We start from the raw sequence: 17,303 nt of genomic DNA, 5'->3' as shown, positions 1-17,303 counted from the left end.
CTTACATCAAACAATAAAGTATTAACAACACAAAATGTTAATTAATTTCTAATTCTCTATTCTTTTATTTAGATTTCATGAAGATTGATTGGACTTGATCCATCATTTTACGGAAAATTAATTATTTCAAATACATGCACCACTTTATGCAACCTGCCTGATTTGCATTGAGGAAAATTCAGCAGAAGTAATTGAGGCACAAGCAAATACTGGCACTGACTGAACTCAATTTTCAATCCAAATTTCTGCAAAATCCCAAGACACAACAATATCAGATGCAAGGGGGAAAACAAACAAAAGCAATGTGAAAAGGGAACATGAAGAGAGAATATTACAAGAATCAGAGAACAAAGGGATAGCAAAACTATTTTAGTGCCATAGATGAACAGTGAGGGCTTCATTCAGGCAAGGTGGAATAAGATATCATATGGCATCCTGACAATTGATGTCTTCATTTAAATGTAAGAATTTACATTCTAATTAGAAAGAATTTACATCTTAATCAGAGGCAGCTGTATTATCTTGTTACTGTTTTTTTCAAAGGTAATGAACTAAAGTACTGCTGTGCTTTTTCAACCAGAAACTAAATAGACAGCATACAGTGTTATTTTATAGCCTACCTGCTGTAAGCTGTTATTAATATTTTCAAAGATTAAATTCTAACTAAAATCTTTTTAAAATAAAAATTGTATTTGACATCACTCAGAACAATATGATAAAGACTTATTTAAAATATTTAACCAATACCCTTTCTAACTTACATTTTTATGTGTATGTACTTATCAAGGTATCATTAATATGGCACCAATGAAGCACAATGTTTAATTTTTAGGCTTCACTAACACAATATTATTTTAACTATGGGAAGAGGAAGGCTTTTGAAATTAAGTTATCAGAAATTCAAGAAATCCCTTTTCCCAGTTTTTAATCGAATGAGTAAAGTGTATCATAGTCCACTTAAAAAAAAATCAACAGACTAGGACTGTTTTGTCAGAGATATATACATTTTAAATTAAAATGAAAGCAATGTTTGGGTTACAAAATGAACTCTGGCAATGGACATAAATGTAGGACAAAAAACATTATAGTACTGCACTACCTGAAAACTGGCCTTGTGGTTTAGGATATGTCTACACTGCAATGTAAGCCCAGGGTTAGTGGGTCTTGAGTCAGTGGACCCTTGGTTTGCAAGCCTAGAGCTTGAGCGTCCACACTGCCTGTGGACTCTAGGTTTAAAATTTCTGGACTGGGTCCCAAACCTGGGGCTCCAGCACATCCATGCTGCAGTGTGCAGACCAGAGGCAAATCACCATTCCCAAGCTTCCTAGCATCCTCCCTAGCTGTGGCTGCTCGTGGTTTGTGGTGCAGTGCAGGGAAACTTGATGATCCAACCTGCACGTTTCAGGAAGTTGTAGTCTGCCAAGTTCCCAAAAGATTCTGCCAAGCTGTCTGTTGGGTCTGCACATTCCTGGCAACTGGACCTAGCAAGATGGAGGTGTCACTATTTGAAGAGCTTCTCTAGCTTACGCTTTTACTGCTATTTCAACCAATGGGCTTGAGCATCCATGAGATACTGCTGGACATTCTGGGCTACCAAAAGTGCCTGATGGAGAAGAAGAATGATTCAGATGTGGCAGAATCAAATTGTCTGATGTTACTCATGACTCTCATATAGCTACTGAGGCCCCCTCTGTAGACTGGCATTTCTGGAGTAGGGCCACACGCACAGACTGGTGGGATCACATCATCATGCAGACCTGGGATGACTGGCAGTGGATTCAGAACTTTTGCATGAAGAAAGCTACATTTTTGTAGATTTGTGAGCAGCTTGCCTGATCCTCCAGTTTCATGGCACATGCATGAGGGCACCCATATCAGTCCACATGTGGGTTTCTATAAACATCTGGAAACAAGCCACCCCAGACTGCTACAGGTCCATTGCTAATAAGTTCAGCATTAGAAAGTCAACTGTGGATAAAGTGGTCATGGAGGTTTGGGAGGCAATCAGCCATGTGATTTACCCAAAGGTGATGGGCATAAACAATATCCCTGAAGTAACTGCTGGTCTTGAGAGCATGGTTGTTTCTAAACTGTGCAAAGGCCATTGATGGGACTCATGTGCCCATAGTTTGCCCTCCTCAAGGAGCAGGAGTACATAAAACACAAAGGGTACACCACCGTATTTATGCAGGCCCTTATGGACCACAAAGATTGATTTGGGATACACTGGAAAAGTTCATTATGCCAGGGTTTTCCAACAATCAGGACTCTACATTCATGGACAGGCTGGGATACAATTCCTAACAAATGACATTGTCATTAATGGAGTTAATGGCCACACTGTTATCTTGGGGGACTCTGCATACCCACTTTTGCCTTGGCTTATGAAACTATATCCTGATCTCAGAGGGCCAAGCAAAAGAATATTTAAAAACACTCTCAGCAATTGCAGAATGGTGACTGAATGTGCATTTGGCAGACTGAAATCTTGCTGGCGGTGTTTACAGACACGTTTGGATGCCTTTGTCATCAATACTGTCTGCATTATTGTGGCTCACTATGCTCTTCACAATCTTTGTGAAGATTGTGCCAAAGGAGCCATTTGCCCCTGAATAGAGCTATGATAGTAATTGAACCAGTACACTCAACCAGAAAGTGTACCTATCCCTGCTGGGGCAGGATGCACCCAGTCAACATGAATCAGGGATGCTCTGTGCTCCCACGTTTTGGACTTGTATGGGACAATAGAAGAGGGAGAACAGTACATTTATGAATCTATTTGTACAATCTTTACAATAAATGAGGTACTGTCACATCATGAAATGATGTGTGTGTGTCTGGTGGATTGACATGCATTGTAGTTATGAATTACATGATTGTTTATGAGATGGGGGGCCAGGAAGGTGGGTGAGTTACAAGAACTGTGGATTATCAGTATGGCTTGATGTAGAGAAATGTATTGAGAAATAGTGTTTGCATACAACTTCCTAGTTGTCCCTTATCATGTGTTTACCTTTATTAGTTGAAATACACTTTATATGATGTGATGAACATATGGCAATAAAATTTCTTAAAATAAAAACCTTTGATTTTGAACATATATTAGAAAAACACAATATTAATCCACTGCCAGGGAGGCCAGCTGCAATTAGCATACCAAAACACCAATAATAAACCAACCCAAAAATCTTTAACCAAAATGAAATGAACAGTGCAAATAGTGAAACCCGTTCCAAACAATAAATCCCCTATTGTTGCATATCTCCTGGCCACCCATTCTCCTTTGGGGTGGAGCTATTCACAGTGGCAGGGGTCTACATGGGAGTGAAGGCCTGCAGAGTTGAAAGGGTCAGCATAGGAGTGGAGGACTGCATGGGATAGATTTTTCCTGTTCAGCTCCTGTTAAGTCCTGAATGTATGGGCAATTCCATCATGTAATTTTCCAAACTGTTTCTGGTCTGCAGCACAAAGAACCGTGTGTGTGTGTGGGGCGGGGGACTCAAGATGTGGTCCGGGTGCAGCAGGAGCCATAAGCATAAGCAGCCTTTCAAACAAGTCTTTCTGCTGGCCTCCCTCAGCCGACATTCCTGCTCAAGAAACTGTACTACAAGCCTCTCCTCATGCACTGAAACTCTGTCCTCTTGCAATGCAGCCTGTCTGTGCCTTGCACTTGCCATGAATCCTTCTCCCTCTGGTACTGCACCTGCCTGATGGCCCTCTCCCAAATGTCCAGCACAAGTTCATCATGGAAATACTTCTGCTTGGACTGGTCCATTACAGTTATACATCAGGGACCTGTTGCAGTGGGCCCACACTGCCAAGGTGGATGGACTAGCAGACGTTAAAGGACCATCAGAGTTTGAAGGATCTAAAAGCAGACCTCAAACAGTGCATTTTTGTTTCAGTGCACCCAAGGCAAAAGTGCCTTGTGCAGTCTCTGGCCAAAAAATGATATTTTGTAAAACTGAGCTTTAATATCCTGAGAGGAATACCCCAGCTCCAGAAACAACTTGGCATTGAAAAGCATCTTCAAGTAGGGACTCAGAATGTGCTGCAGCTTCTCTGGCAGCAAAGCCTTCTAGGGCATCAGTTTGAGTACAAGAGTCACTTTGGCAGCCTCATCTGGTGCTTTCTGGCTTCCCTCCACTAATACTGGATTCAGGGGGTGAGAAGGTCACAATCCCAGTTGACCAAGCTGTTGTAAACTGCTTGTGGCTCAGTGCAGTACTCAGTACCTGGTCAAACTCCTTGTAAAAGAGATAGGATGATGATGAGTTCTCAGGAGTGTGATTCTCATCCCTGACTTTCCGGTAGTCATTCTTTAGCTGCTTAATCTGCTCCCTGCACTGGTCCAGTGAATCCCTAACACTGCCAGTTTCTTCGTTATTAGCTGGTGTGAGTGGTAGGTAATTCCTGGAAATCTTGCTAAAGTCCAACTGTTTGTTCACCTCGGCACCAGATTAACCAAAATCTGGCTGAGCTCCCACGATCAGCTAACAGCATGCTTGGCAAAGGACTTGTTTATGTCACTGGACATTACAAATGCAGACGAAAGTTCCCTCTGCTTGCAGCTCAGTGGTCAGAACAAAATGGAAGGGTTGTGTGTCAAGAAGTGGTACATGAAACAGGAGAGTTTCTTCCATTTCCTCTGAGTCATTTGGCTAGTGTTGGGATAGAAAGTACACTGTCCTATGGGACTGTAGTACAGTGTTAGTAGACTCTCATGACCCTAGTCTGGGAGTCCTGGGCTGCATCTATACTGCAAAACAATGGGATTTGGGCCTGGGCCCCCAAAGGACTCGGGCTCGAACCCTCCACCCTTGAGGGGGCTTGGAGCCTGGCCCAAGTTAAACAGAATTGTGTGTAGATGGCAGTGGTGGGCTTGAGCCTGAATCTGACCCTGGACTTACTTTATAGTGTATACATGGCCTTAGAGATAGGACACTGACTCAGGAGATACGGGTTCAGTTCCCAGCTCTGCCACAGATTTCCTATGTGACCTCTGAAAAGTCCTCCTTTGTGCCTCAGTTCCCCATCTGTAAAATGAGGATACTAATCATTCCTGTCTCCCACATTGTAACTCTTTTGTCTATTTAGATTAAAAGATCTTTAAGGCAGGGATTGTGTGTTACTATGTGCATATACAGGGTCCAGCACAATGGAGCCCCCATAATAAGATATTAAATTAGGCTGGAGAAGTCATACCGCCTTCCTTTTCATTCTGAAACAATTTTTTGTCCATCAATATTTTCATATATTGTTAATACTAATAATGCAAAGCCAAGCCATCACCTAAATGTTCTAGAGATCCGAGCAATCAGGATGATATGTTCAGCCTACAAGATGGAACCAATATATCTGATGAGACAATATTGTAGTAGTGCTCTGTAAAAGCAAGTAATAAGAGAACTAAGTAGAAAGAATTAAAAGGATCCATGCTCCATTTCTAGTGAATTAAAAAATAGCCGGTATCAGCCAGAATGACTCACATCATGAGACAGACAAACATACTGGCAGAATACCTGAACGCCTGTTGCACTGGGGAAACGGAGAATGAAAACTATTCAGTTTGATAAATGGACAGGTTTGTCTACAAAGCATCACCAACCTCATCATTGTCAAGGTGTATAGCAGATCACAGAATAAGTAACTGTTGGTGCACATACTTCTGAAAAGGAGAATTTTTGCTGACCTACTATATACCCTTTCTTGAATTTCAATCCTTCAGAAAATGGTAAATAATATGACAAAGGGCACATAATGCTGATAGCTTTTTTTGGCGTATGAGTTCATGGCTCACTAGTCCAGTCTAAACATGACAAGAGGACCCATCTTAGTTTTGGTTTACCCACAATTCCAGATCTGTTAATATGAAATTCAATTCACAATTATTCAAGCTAATGGTAAGGCTTGTTTAAAAAAAAAAAAAGAAAGAAAACTGCTGAAATAAGCAAATGTTTTAGAATGACAATCACCTATGTGCCTGCATTGCAAGTGCATGTTGAATCTTAAAAATTTAGTGCAAAATCTGGATTTCATTACTCCTTATGGTGGAGTGACAGAGGTTTATCTCTTCCAGATATTTGTGATTTCCTCTAGAAAGGTTTGACTGAAAGGTTCACACCATTCTCCTGCTCTCAGCATCTTGAGAGCCAAAGCTAACCACATTTTGGTAGACACTCCCTTTTTCTTGTGCAGAGGTTTCTCATATCTACAGTTAACATAAGGCCACAGGAAAAATTTCTCTTGGAGTCTTTCGTTGCCCTTCAGAGAAATCTGGCATTTTTTCTTTGAATGCTTAAATCTGAATTTTGTTGTACTTTCCAACTAAAAAAATAGCACTTTGCTGCTGTGAATAAGTCAAACAGGGTAGAGAGGAAGTGGATTGTTTTGTGTTTATCATAGGTAATGGCTATAAAAATGTAACTTTGCTTTACTCATGGTACTCCATAAATCAGCATCAGCATTATCCTGATTCAATTGATATATACTGTTGAGAAAGTGAAAGTTTATGCTTTCAAGTTTAAAAACAATATAAAGCCACACAACATGTCCTGAACAATGAAAAGATGTTTGATACAATCATCAGCATGACCTTCCCATATGATGATAGGGCCATGATTTCTTGAACCTGCCTTATTTCTGTTTTGAAAAGTGACATTATTTGAAAGATTCCAGTAGCATCACAACACATTTACGTTGTGTTTTGTTTCTGAACTACAGATCTTAACTACATACTCCTTAAACACTAGGATAAATTACATTTAGTTCATGAAGCTGATTTAAGTTGTCTTTACTGATTCTGTATTATAGCAATGATTCACTGGTTTCGAAGTCAACCAGACTACAGGATACATAGCCAATATCAACTTATTTTAATGTTTTCTCTTCTAAAATGATGTACAATATGAAGTATTCACTGAATTTCATTATTTTACCATCTTTTGCAACTTGCTCTTACATTTATTTTGTAATGTTCTAGCTGACCTTTCACTGATCTTTTCTTTTGGTAGTATGGAAACAATGAATGTAGAAGTGGTGTTTGGCATGTTTCTAACTGTGCTTAGCGCAATAGCAAATTACAAATCTGTAAAATATAAAATTTTGGTCTTAATTTAAGACAGTTAGAGACAGCCTTGTAGGCTTCTGGGTCCTTACTCCTTACATACCATCTTGCCCACTGAGGTTCCATGGGGCTAAGGCCCAAGGCCCTGTTTATATCTTTGCCTCTGTGGCTCTGGAACTTCAGCAGCATCCAACAAAAACGATTTCTAAAATTTTATATATTTTATACATTTTATACACTATAAACTTACTGTTACTTGCAAGCCTTCCTGATTTCTCTTTAAATGAATCACACTGTATTAGTAGCTTCTTTTGTCTATGGGGAAAAAATGATCTGTATACAAACTTGGAATAACTAATATTTTGGCTAACACCTAAATTTTCAAGCTCCCAAAGACATGGAAGCAGCAATACAATCTCAGAAAGCAGGATAGCTGCCTGAGTTATGCTGGAGAGATGTTGTGTTATCACAGAGCCTTCAAGATTAATGAGAGCTGAAACCATTCCTGAAAGGTATACAGGAAACTGACAACACACTGATCTTTTGTAGACTACAGGATGTTGTATGTTGACAATTTGACATTGTTAAAGTTATAGGTTCCTTTATTCCCTTCTACCATGAAGCAAAGATGATTGCTCTTGCTGCCTGGTTTCCTCTTCTCTCTCTCTCTCTCTTTGATCACTCCCACTGCAGCTTTTGGCCTCTCCAAAGATGACTTTGCAAGGTTAATAATGAGCTCCTCCTAAGTAAATCTAGAGGACACTTCTATGTTGTCATCCTTCTTGGTCTGTTACCTTTGACATAGTTGTTCCCATCTTCCTTCTTTAGTTTTGCTCTTCCCCGGCTCTGTTTTCTTTATTTCCTCTTTTGCTTCTAACTGCTCTTCCATCATCTTCTTTAATCTTGCCCTTCTTCATCTGTTGATATCCCTGAGGGTTCTTAGTTGTTCTCAGTCCCCTCTGCCTCTTTCTCTGCACACGCTCTCTGATCTTACTTCCTCACAAGGCTTCAACTTTCATCTCTGATATCCAAAAATCTTTTATCTCTATATGGATGTCCAATTGTCTTCTCATATTTGATCTCTCCCCAAAATATACTTTCCTCCTCCTCTCCCTTCTATATCGCCAATGAAAACTTTGCTATTCTTCCTTTTGTAAAGGGTCTACTCAAATCAACAAAAAATAATACTTTACTAGAGGACTCAAGGCTGGGAACTTGCTGCTTTATTCAACCGCAGCACAAGAGTGTGTGTATGTGTGGGGATTGGGGAAATAGAAATTTACAAAACAGGAAGTAATGGAGAGGTGGAGCATGGCTCCATCCCATAATACTCTGGGTAAGCCAGTTAACCCTATCATGATCACTTTACTATTCTTCCTATTTTCCCAACCCATTACTGCACTGTACTATTTGTTTCTTCTCTCTCATTTTATCCAGTCAGTTCTGGATAATGCTGAGTTCTGTCATTTCTTCCTCTTTAACACCACCAAAATTCACCCTTGGCTCACTGCCCTGAATTATAAAATCATTGTCAATGCTATTGTCATCTCTAATCTTGTTTTCATTGATATGCTATGTGACCTCCCTGCTTGTCGCCTCTCCAGTCTGGGTGCAATGCTGCTGTTAGAGCCATCTTCCACTCCCAGTCTGATCACATCAACTTTCACTCTGAATACTTTCAATAGTTTTTCTCCCTCATCAAATTCAAGCTCTTGTCTTCTTCCTCTACTGACGTCTGTTCTCATGTTCTCCAGTGTCCCCCTCTCTCTGTGTGTTCTTTTCAATTCTGTCATTTTACTCCTTCCTCATCTCCTTTTACTATTTTTTGTTTCATAACTTCTATCATGTTGTTACCTACGCCCAGAACTGTCTCCCTGCTCCCATCCACCAAGCACCCACTCTCACCTCTTTTAAACCAACCGCTTCAAATAATTCCCCCTCTCTTTGCAGTAATAAAAATCTCCTTGCTCTATGTTGAAGGCTGTCATGTCTTTTGTTTTGTCTTAGATTTTAAGCTCTTTAGGACAGAAAAGGTGTCTTTTGTAAAGTGCTGTGTAATTTCATTGCACTATACACAGTAAATCTTTTGTAATAATAGCATTTGAGTGGAGGTTAATGCTGCTTCTTGCAGGATTAACTTCCCCTCCTCACCTTTACCAGCTGTTACAAAGAAAGTATACAGCAATGGAGAATGTACCATGGCAGCATGGCTTCTTACTGACCTATCCTTACTGATCTATCCTGCTGAAGTCCATGTGGAACCCCTCAGATATCAGGTTATATGGTTGAGCAATCATCAGAAATAATTCCTTGTATAGATACCTAAGCAGAGCTAGTTACATCCAGAACCATATGAAGAAATCCTCACCTATCACTTCCAAAATAAATAAAAGAGAGTATTAGTACAGACAATACATAAGAGATGGTTTGTGACAAAGTTCTTTATCAGAAGGATGCCACCGGAGGCCGACACCCTATCCGGTGTTAGCACCAAGGACTGTGAGAGGATGTTGTTGTCAGCCCACTTCATCCTTCCTTGCTTGGAGCACTGTGATCTTCAGGGATGTTTGTGGTTTGATCTTTGCCTTCTCCTCCCCTTCCCCCCTTGGTATCTTCCCTTTAAGTCATCCACTCCCTATAGCGGTCCTACTGCACATATATTTCCGAAGATATTCCATAAATACTGAAGGTGCAATACACAGTATGTTGGAGAAGGTTAGCACATTATTTTGTTGAAAATTTAGTTCTTTGTCACAAGGCAACATTGATAGGTTTTATTGCCAGCAATTTTCAACCTATCCTGAAAAAAAATCCATACCTGTTGCCAAAGGACTACAACACAGGAAATCTAACCTCAAAACTCATATTTCACCACTTCTACACAGAGATACAGACTAATAACTATAGTAAAAAATAAAAATAAAAACCAACATTTACCCTGTATAGCAAGCTGGATGAAAAAAAGACAACACAGGAAACATTGTAAAAGTTAAAAGAACGAGGAGTACTTGTGGCACCTTAGAGACTTATTTGAGCATAAGCTTTTGTGTGCTAAAACCCACTTCATCGGATGCATGCAGTTGAAAATACAGTAGGAAGAAATATATACACAGAGGACATGAAAATAGTTGCCATACCAACTATAACGAGAGTAATCAGTTAAGGTGGGTATTATCAGCAGGAGAAAAAAAACTTTTGTAGTGATAATCAGTTGTGTGCCAAATTTAGCCCTCTTGTAAAAAGACACAACCCCACTGAAGATAGCAGAGTTGTGCCCACACATACCAGGCACGAGTTTGTCCCTCTCTGTTTAATTGATATGCATACTTATTTTGAAGAAGTATTCACCGTATTTTTGATGCATCAATACACAATACCGTTTTTTATTTTGCATCACATTTCTTGATTTTTCATATAACCTTGATCTACCTCTATTTCAGATTTTCAGTTTCAAGTGATAAACTACTACCAAAAGAAAATTTGAGACATTGTGATTATTTTATAACCACTGGAAAAAGAACCCATCCAAATGCATAATTATTGCCATGCTACAATTTACTATAAAGAGGGTATTTTCTCAACTGAAGACTCCAAGAAACAAGAAAATCAGGTAAAAAACTAATGCTATAAAAATAAACAGAAATTATGAGTCTAATTTGTAATGATCCAAATGTATATGACATTAGTGCTTTCTCCTAAAAACATGTATTAAAATCCTGTGAAACACCATAGTGAAATCTGACATTCCAAAATTTTTTCCATTTATTGCCTGCACCATCTATGTGCTTGTTCTGACAGTAATGATGAATTAAAAAAAAAAAATAATTCACTTAATTCACAATATGAACTTTTTTATCCTAGAGGAATTAATCCTTCTGATCAGAAAGATACCTAAGTAAATTACCTTTAGATATGTTAATCTCTGCTGCTACAACATTAATTTATGATACATTTATGGCATAAAAATTATAAAAGAAGGATAATTTAAGATATACAAATATTTAAAAGCAGCTATGCACTGGGTTTCACTTTCTAAAAAGTTTGTTTACATTAAATAAGCACCAGAAAATGGCAATACACCACAAGTTAGGAGCAGACTCATACATTTTTTCAGATATAAGTAATTACTATTACCATATTATATCAAATCTTGCCATATGGGAGTCATTTTAGCAGTTCTATTTCTGATTTTTGTGTCTTGTGTTATTGACTGAGACACATGTAGACATGAACTATTCCTGTAGAAGCACTGACTTGCTGGTTCAGGAAACAATAGTTTAATACAGCAATCACGTCTGTCACTATATTATCACATGTTTCAAAGGCTTCCCAAATAATATCACAGAGGTTAAAATCCACCTATAAATCAGTCTTATTATTATATGTCTTCCTTTATGATGTGATGTTTTATTCTCCTGTCTCCTCCTTAAGGGGTTGTAGCATGCTCCTATTATTAGCACTTCAATCTTTCTATCTAGGTATAATTGAAAATAAAATTAAAACTGTGCCTTGTAAAGTTATTATTCAGGGGCCGGAATCTGAAACTCTTATTCACGCGAGTAGTCCCCTTTATTTAGAAGGGATTATTCAACAAGTAAGGATTGTAGGACTGTGCCCCAGGTCTGTACTATAAAGATATACCGGTAATTTATTTTATGGTTAAACTTCAGTATGGTGCTTAATTAGCCTTAAGCTAACTTTAACATTAATGGGAGCCCTGTGACTAATTTATCCTGCACCCTGCTGAAAATTTTAATCTAACTAAACCCTTATTTTCCCAAGTATAAATCACTAAACAAATCTGTATTAGCACCATAAATCATTATTTAATATTTATATTACAATAGTATCCAGAAGCCTCAAGTGGGATGAGGGTCCCACTAGGTGAAGCTCTGCACAAACACATGGTCACTGCCCCAAGGAGATTACAGCTAATAACACAATTAACATATGAAGCATAGGAGGTGAGGTATATAAAAAGATCTATAAAAAGATCCACATAGGCACATGCCAGCTAACCCCATATGCCACTCAAGCTACTTTTTAATTGGCTGGTGGTTGTTGTTGGTTTGTTTGTTTGTGGATTTTTGTTTTTGGTATGTTGGCAGAGGTGGGTCTTGGGGAGAAATCTGAAGAGGAAAGAGATCAGCTCAGTGAGGGTGTTCCACTCATAAGAGGTAGCGAAAGCACAGAGTACATGTGAAAAGCTGAAAAATGAGCTAGCAGTGCTGCTAGAGTGGAGGAGCGGGGTGACTACATCAGGGTATTTTAATTTGATTAACAGGGTTACTGAACTTTGCTTCTACTTATAATTTCAAATGAAGATGAAAGAGTGGTTTTTTTGGTATTCCCGGTCATACTCAGTCACTAAATATTCCTCTGTAATACTGAGCTATAAAGCTACCTCTCTTGTGATGGTTTTCTGGACCATCCTATATCCCTGTATTGCAGGCATTCTCAAACTGGGGGTCGCGAGGTTATTACATGGGGGGGGTCGCGAGCTGTCAGTCTCCACCTCAAACCCAGCTTTGCCTCCAGCATTTATAATAGTGTTAAATATATTAAAAAGTGTTTTTAATTTATAAGGGGAGTTGCACTCAGAGGCTTGCTGTGTGAGAGGGGTCACGAGTACAAAAGTTTGAGAACCACTGCTGTATTGTGCATTGCTGTTTATACTATTTAATAGTTTTTATTTTTTCAAATACCTCTCTGTACATAAATATTCTTCATAGACATTGGCTTGTAATACTTTTCAGTGCTTGCTTATATTCCCCTTTCCTCCACTGTTTCCTAATATAAAAGGGTCTTTGACAGGGGAGTATGTGAATTGCATTACTCCTCCAGTAAGACCCACATCTCCATTTGAGATCTAACTCCATTTCAAGAAATACTATGGCCAAAGGCGGTATTTCTAAGAATAGGTGAGATTTCTCAGCAGGATACCTAACCGGACTGTTTCTGATATGAGATAGTTTCATTCAGTTCAGAGTATGATGCAACACAAATTCAATGTACCCTTTATAAGTTAATGTAAATGATTTAGGTACTATATAATACAGCATGACAAGTTACCCCATTAAAAGTATAATGGAAGAGAAATTAAATGACTTTGAAAAAAAGGGATCATCTGAATTTGATTACTATTTTTAAAAATTAAATTTACTAAATGTAATATTTAAGAGTGGACATACTTTTCTGGGAGTGGAAGAAGTGTGATTTTATGTTATTTGGACATCAGGTTAAAAAAAAGGAGGACAACACAGCATCTTCACCAGCTAGACTTTCACCAGGCACCTTCATATATTCTATAGCAGGGGTCGGCAACCTTTCAGAAGTGGTGTGTCGAGTCTTCATTTATTCACTCTAATTTAAGGTTTTGCGTGCCAGTAATACATTTTAACATTTTTAGAAGGTCTCTTTCTATAATATATAACTAAACTATTGTTATATTTACATAAAGTAAATAAGGTTTTTAAAATGTTTAAGAAGTTTCATTTAAAATTAAATTAAAATGCAGAGCCCCCCGGACTGGTGGCCAGGACCCGAGCAGTGTGAGTACCACTGAAAATCAGCTCGCGCGCCGCCTTCGGCACGTGTGCCATAGGTTGCCTACCCCTGTTCTATAGTCTTCTCTGATGATTCTGTCCCAATAAAACAAGGACAAATAACTCATGCATGAAACTCTTTAGCATTTACATTATGATGTGTGGAAAAGCAAAATTATTAGTATACTTTATTATTATTGTATGGTCAAGGTATCATTATTTTGAATAGTAAATAGGCCGTAACAACATATGTTGTATGCCCATGCTACATTTTTCCTTTCATATATCACGCACAAATATAACTCGCTCATTCTCAGACTTTTTCTCTAACATGCATCTAATTGCCAGCAACAGGATATGCTTTGACTGGAAGCACATATCTGAAATGAATAAAACAGAATAGTAGATCAACATAAAACATATGTTCCTGTGTCTACTGATGTACATCATAATATTTCAGGTTGCCAAACTTCATCACATGGCCTCATCTCTTGGGGTAAAACATTACATTCCTGGCCTCTTTGAGAATTAGCCTACAAGGATCCAAATCAGCTTTAGGTCAGAGATTCAATTTCAAACCAAGGGGAAAATTCATCCCTGATATAATTCTACTAAAATCAGTGGAATTACACTAGGGATTAATTTGACCATGGGTTATTAGAAATCTGGAGAGACATTTCCTATTCACAGTACAAAAAACACCACCACAATAAAACAGACACCATGCAGAAAATAATGTTATTTGTTAGAGTTCAAACTAGAAAATAATTACCATAAAAATTACCATAGCAAATCCACTTGATAGTAATACTACTAACTGTAACAATAGTTTATAATTGTTATGCTTTGTAAGTTGGCTCATGTATTAAGAAGGATAAATACAAAATGAGTTACATAAACTTTTTTCACAACGATATTTAAAAAATAGATATATAACTGTAAACTCTGGCTTTTTCAAACTCTAAGTATGTCTTCATATTAAAGTACATGTGTGCTTCCTGACCCCCGGTCCTCACTGTCAAAAATATTCAGCTGTACTTAGTAAGACAAGCCTAGATTTAAGTATTGCCCTTTTATACAAAACCTGAAGATAAAAACGAGGCTTGGATTAATTTATAAAAGAGAAAATGATGTACTAAAAGCAAGATACTAAATCAATTTTAAACACCAAACACAATTTATGTCTGACTTTAAAACTCATCCTCAAAACATTAATCTACACAAAGGCCAGAAACTGAATGAGGCATAATTTGTGAAACTGATACCTTTCATCACAACCTCTAGCTGAAAAGGTCATTAGATATATTATATCTAAGTGAGCAGCTTATCCCTGCTTCATTACTGATAATTAAGGCAAGTAATATTTTCTTGACAGTAATGTGTCCAGTAAGAGATATAGTCTAGTTTGCATAAAATAGGCATTAATTACCAGAATAGTACCACAGATAAAAAAAATTAAGTACCTATGTAACATGGTTTCATTATTTTTTCTTCATTTCCTTAAAGAATTAGCAGGCTCAGAAACATAATGAGCATATTAAGAAATCCATTTTCAAGCATTTATTAAAATCCATAATACACATTATACATAGATATTTGTACAAATACATAAACAAAAATGAAGGCATTTTAAATATATGCATTATTTAAAAATCTTTATGTCAGTTTGCATTACTGAGTGAGTCATGGATGTAATAAAGAGATCAAATAGCAGACTAACATTTGGGACATTATTTAAGAATGTTATAGCGCCCATTTGTAGGCCACAAAAGTGCAAAATCACTGATCTGAAACTTCAGAGACTCAGACTCAAACCCATTTCAGGGTTTTTCATGTTTTAGTTTATATTTAATCTAATTTATATAAATAGCAATTTTGCTATTATATTGAATAACGTCTATTGAGAACATGCTTAACTCTGATCACTTCTGTGTCTTTGGCTGAGAAAACCAGAACAACAGGGGTCAATAACTGAGTGAACTAAAGCTTACGCTGTTGAACAAAAGATCAGTCTTTACATCAAACACCCATCATGACTTACATCACTGAAACTTGGCTGGATGAGTAACCTAAGTGGGTACTGGCACACCTATTTCTATGATTCATGATCCCAGAGGAAGAAGAGAGGACAGATACCTATTCTCTTCACATCCAACTTCAAAACAGTAAGAAAGGTCCTATTCTGAGAATGAATGTATGTAAATCTACTCATTTAGCATGCAAATACTGTGACAAATTCAATGTGGGAAGTCTTGTGCTCCAGAATCTACCACACATTTCCCCTCTTAACCATGATTCTCCATAACCTGGGGTTGGAATTCCCAAGACACACTGTACTGGAGACAGAGATCAATATCCATACAGTCAACTTCTCCAACACACTGGCTCAGGATCTGTCTATCATAACAATTAGGAGAGTCTCCAGATGGTCACAGGTCCAACTTACACAGCCAGACACAACTTGAACTTAAATCTTTCAGCTGGTGTGTAGACATTGAATATGCCGTAAAAACATTCCTAACAGGGTCTGATCCTCACCAACTACAAACTTAGACCAGGTCCTTCCAGCCACTGGTGAGTAAACCAACAACAATAGTCCATCGTTCGAAACTTGTGGTCTGAATGGCACATTGACCAGCTTCAGAACAAGTGCACTGGTAGGCTGGAAAGACACCACAACCGTGTGTTGATCATAAGCATGACATCCACTCCCTAACAATATCTGTCACTTAACCAGGGTGACCTCTGCAATCTATGACAGAAGAAACTGGAGAGTAGGAGATTAGAGCATCATTGGAAGACAATAGATTCAAAATCTGATTCATTGAAGCAAAAGCAGTTTGCATGATCCTATGCCATAGGCATTAAGAAGTCATGTTTCTTCTCCATCACACAAACTCTGAAGAGTCATGACTATCATAAATGTCCAGGGTTGTGAATCATCTAACTAACCCAGTCAGTCTCCATTTTTGCAAGGAGTTTTCATAGTACTCTGAAGACAATACTGACTTTATCTGATACAGTGTTACTGGCACAGTGAACTTGGGGTAAGAGGAGGGAAACCAAGTACCATTGCCTCACTACCAAGTTTGGGTTGGTCTCAAAGATGAAGGTTTTAACAGTGCTTGAAAAAAATCTGTCCTATTATGAGAGAGCTGAATCCTTACCCCTCAGATCTGGCCATGGCCAGCAAGGTATCTTTGGCCTACTGTTGAAAGAGATATTTAATATTTCACTGGACAAGACACTAACTGCTTTTACATATTGCTGTGTTCCAGCTTTTAATTAACATTAATGATCTTATCAAATATCACCCCATTTTAGGTAAGGTGACTGAGAAGATGGTTGCAGACCATCTCCAATAGCACTTAACCTCCTGGCAGCATCCAAGATGACTCCCAGTGAAGATTCAGACTGAATAAGCAATGAGAACAGTTAGTTGCATTGATGAGTAACCTCCTCCTTCCTATGGACAAAGGTCAAACTACCAAACTAATACTTATTTCTGTAAGTGGCCTTCAACTCTGTGGGTCATGAGTAAGGCTAAGATCACAGAGAGGAAAAAAGGTTATAAAGAGAATTAAAAATTTAAGTACTGTATTTTAACAACATTTTAGATAATAGTAAAATCTCTCATTCTCTGGACAACTTCCTGATATCACACAAATAATACTGCATCTTATAGAAATGAC

General features: G+C 38.1%; 1 protein-coding gene and 1 long non-coding RNA gene across 4 annotated transcripts in view; one reads left to right on the top strand and one right to left on the bottom strand.

Annotated features, from left to right (window-relative positions):
- LOC123369945 overlaps positions 1-10,587 on the top strand; it is a 34,258-nt gene extending 23,671 nt beyond the window's left edge. Inside the window, exons 3-4 of the long non-coding RNA XR_006579211.1 lie at positions 73-461; positions 10,507-10,587. This is a non-coding gene — a long non-coding RNA (uncharacterized LOC123369945). The remainder of the gene's footprint in view (positions 1-72; positions 462-10,506) is intronic.
- ELP4 (elongator acetyltransferase complex subunit 4) overlaps positions 1-17,303 on the bottom strand; it is a 293,928-nt gene that overhangs the window by 84,552 nt on the left and 192,073 nt on the right. The window contains exon 10 of one of the 3 annotated variants that reach the window (XM_045016037.1): positions 13,899-13,991. The exons of the other annotated variants lie outside the window; for them this stretch is intronic. Within the exon in view, the coding sequence (XP_044871972.1) occupies positions 13,938-13,991 (54 nt within the window). The 3' untranslated portion in view covers positions 13,899-13,937. Of the gene's footprint in view, positions 1-13,898; positions 13,992-17,303 lie in introns of those variants that run through there. 3 annotated transcript variants of the gene reach the window in all.

This window comes from Mauremys mutica, chromosome 4 (genome assembly GCF_020497125.1).
Source record: "Mauremys mutica isolate MM-2020 ecotype Southern chromosome 4, ASM2049712v1, whole genome shotgun sequence".
Lineage (NCBI taxonomy): Eukaryota > Metazoa > Chordata > Testudines > Geoemydidae > Mauremys > Mauremys mutica.
This window is presented reverse-complemented; position numbering and strand designations above follow the sequence as displayed.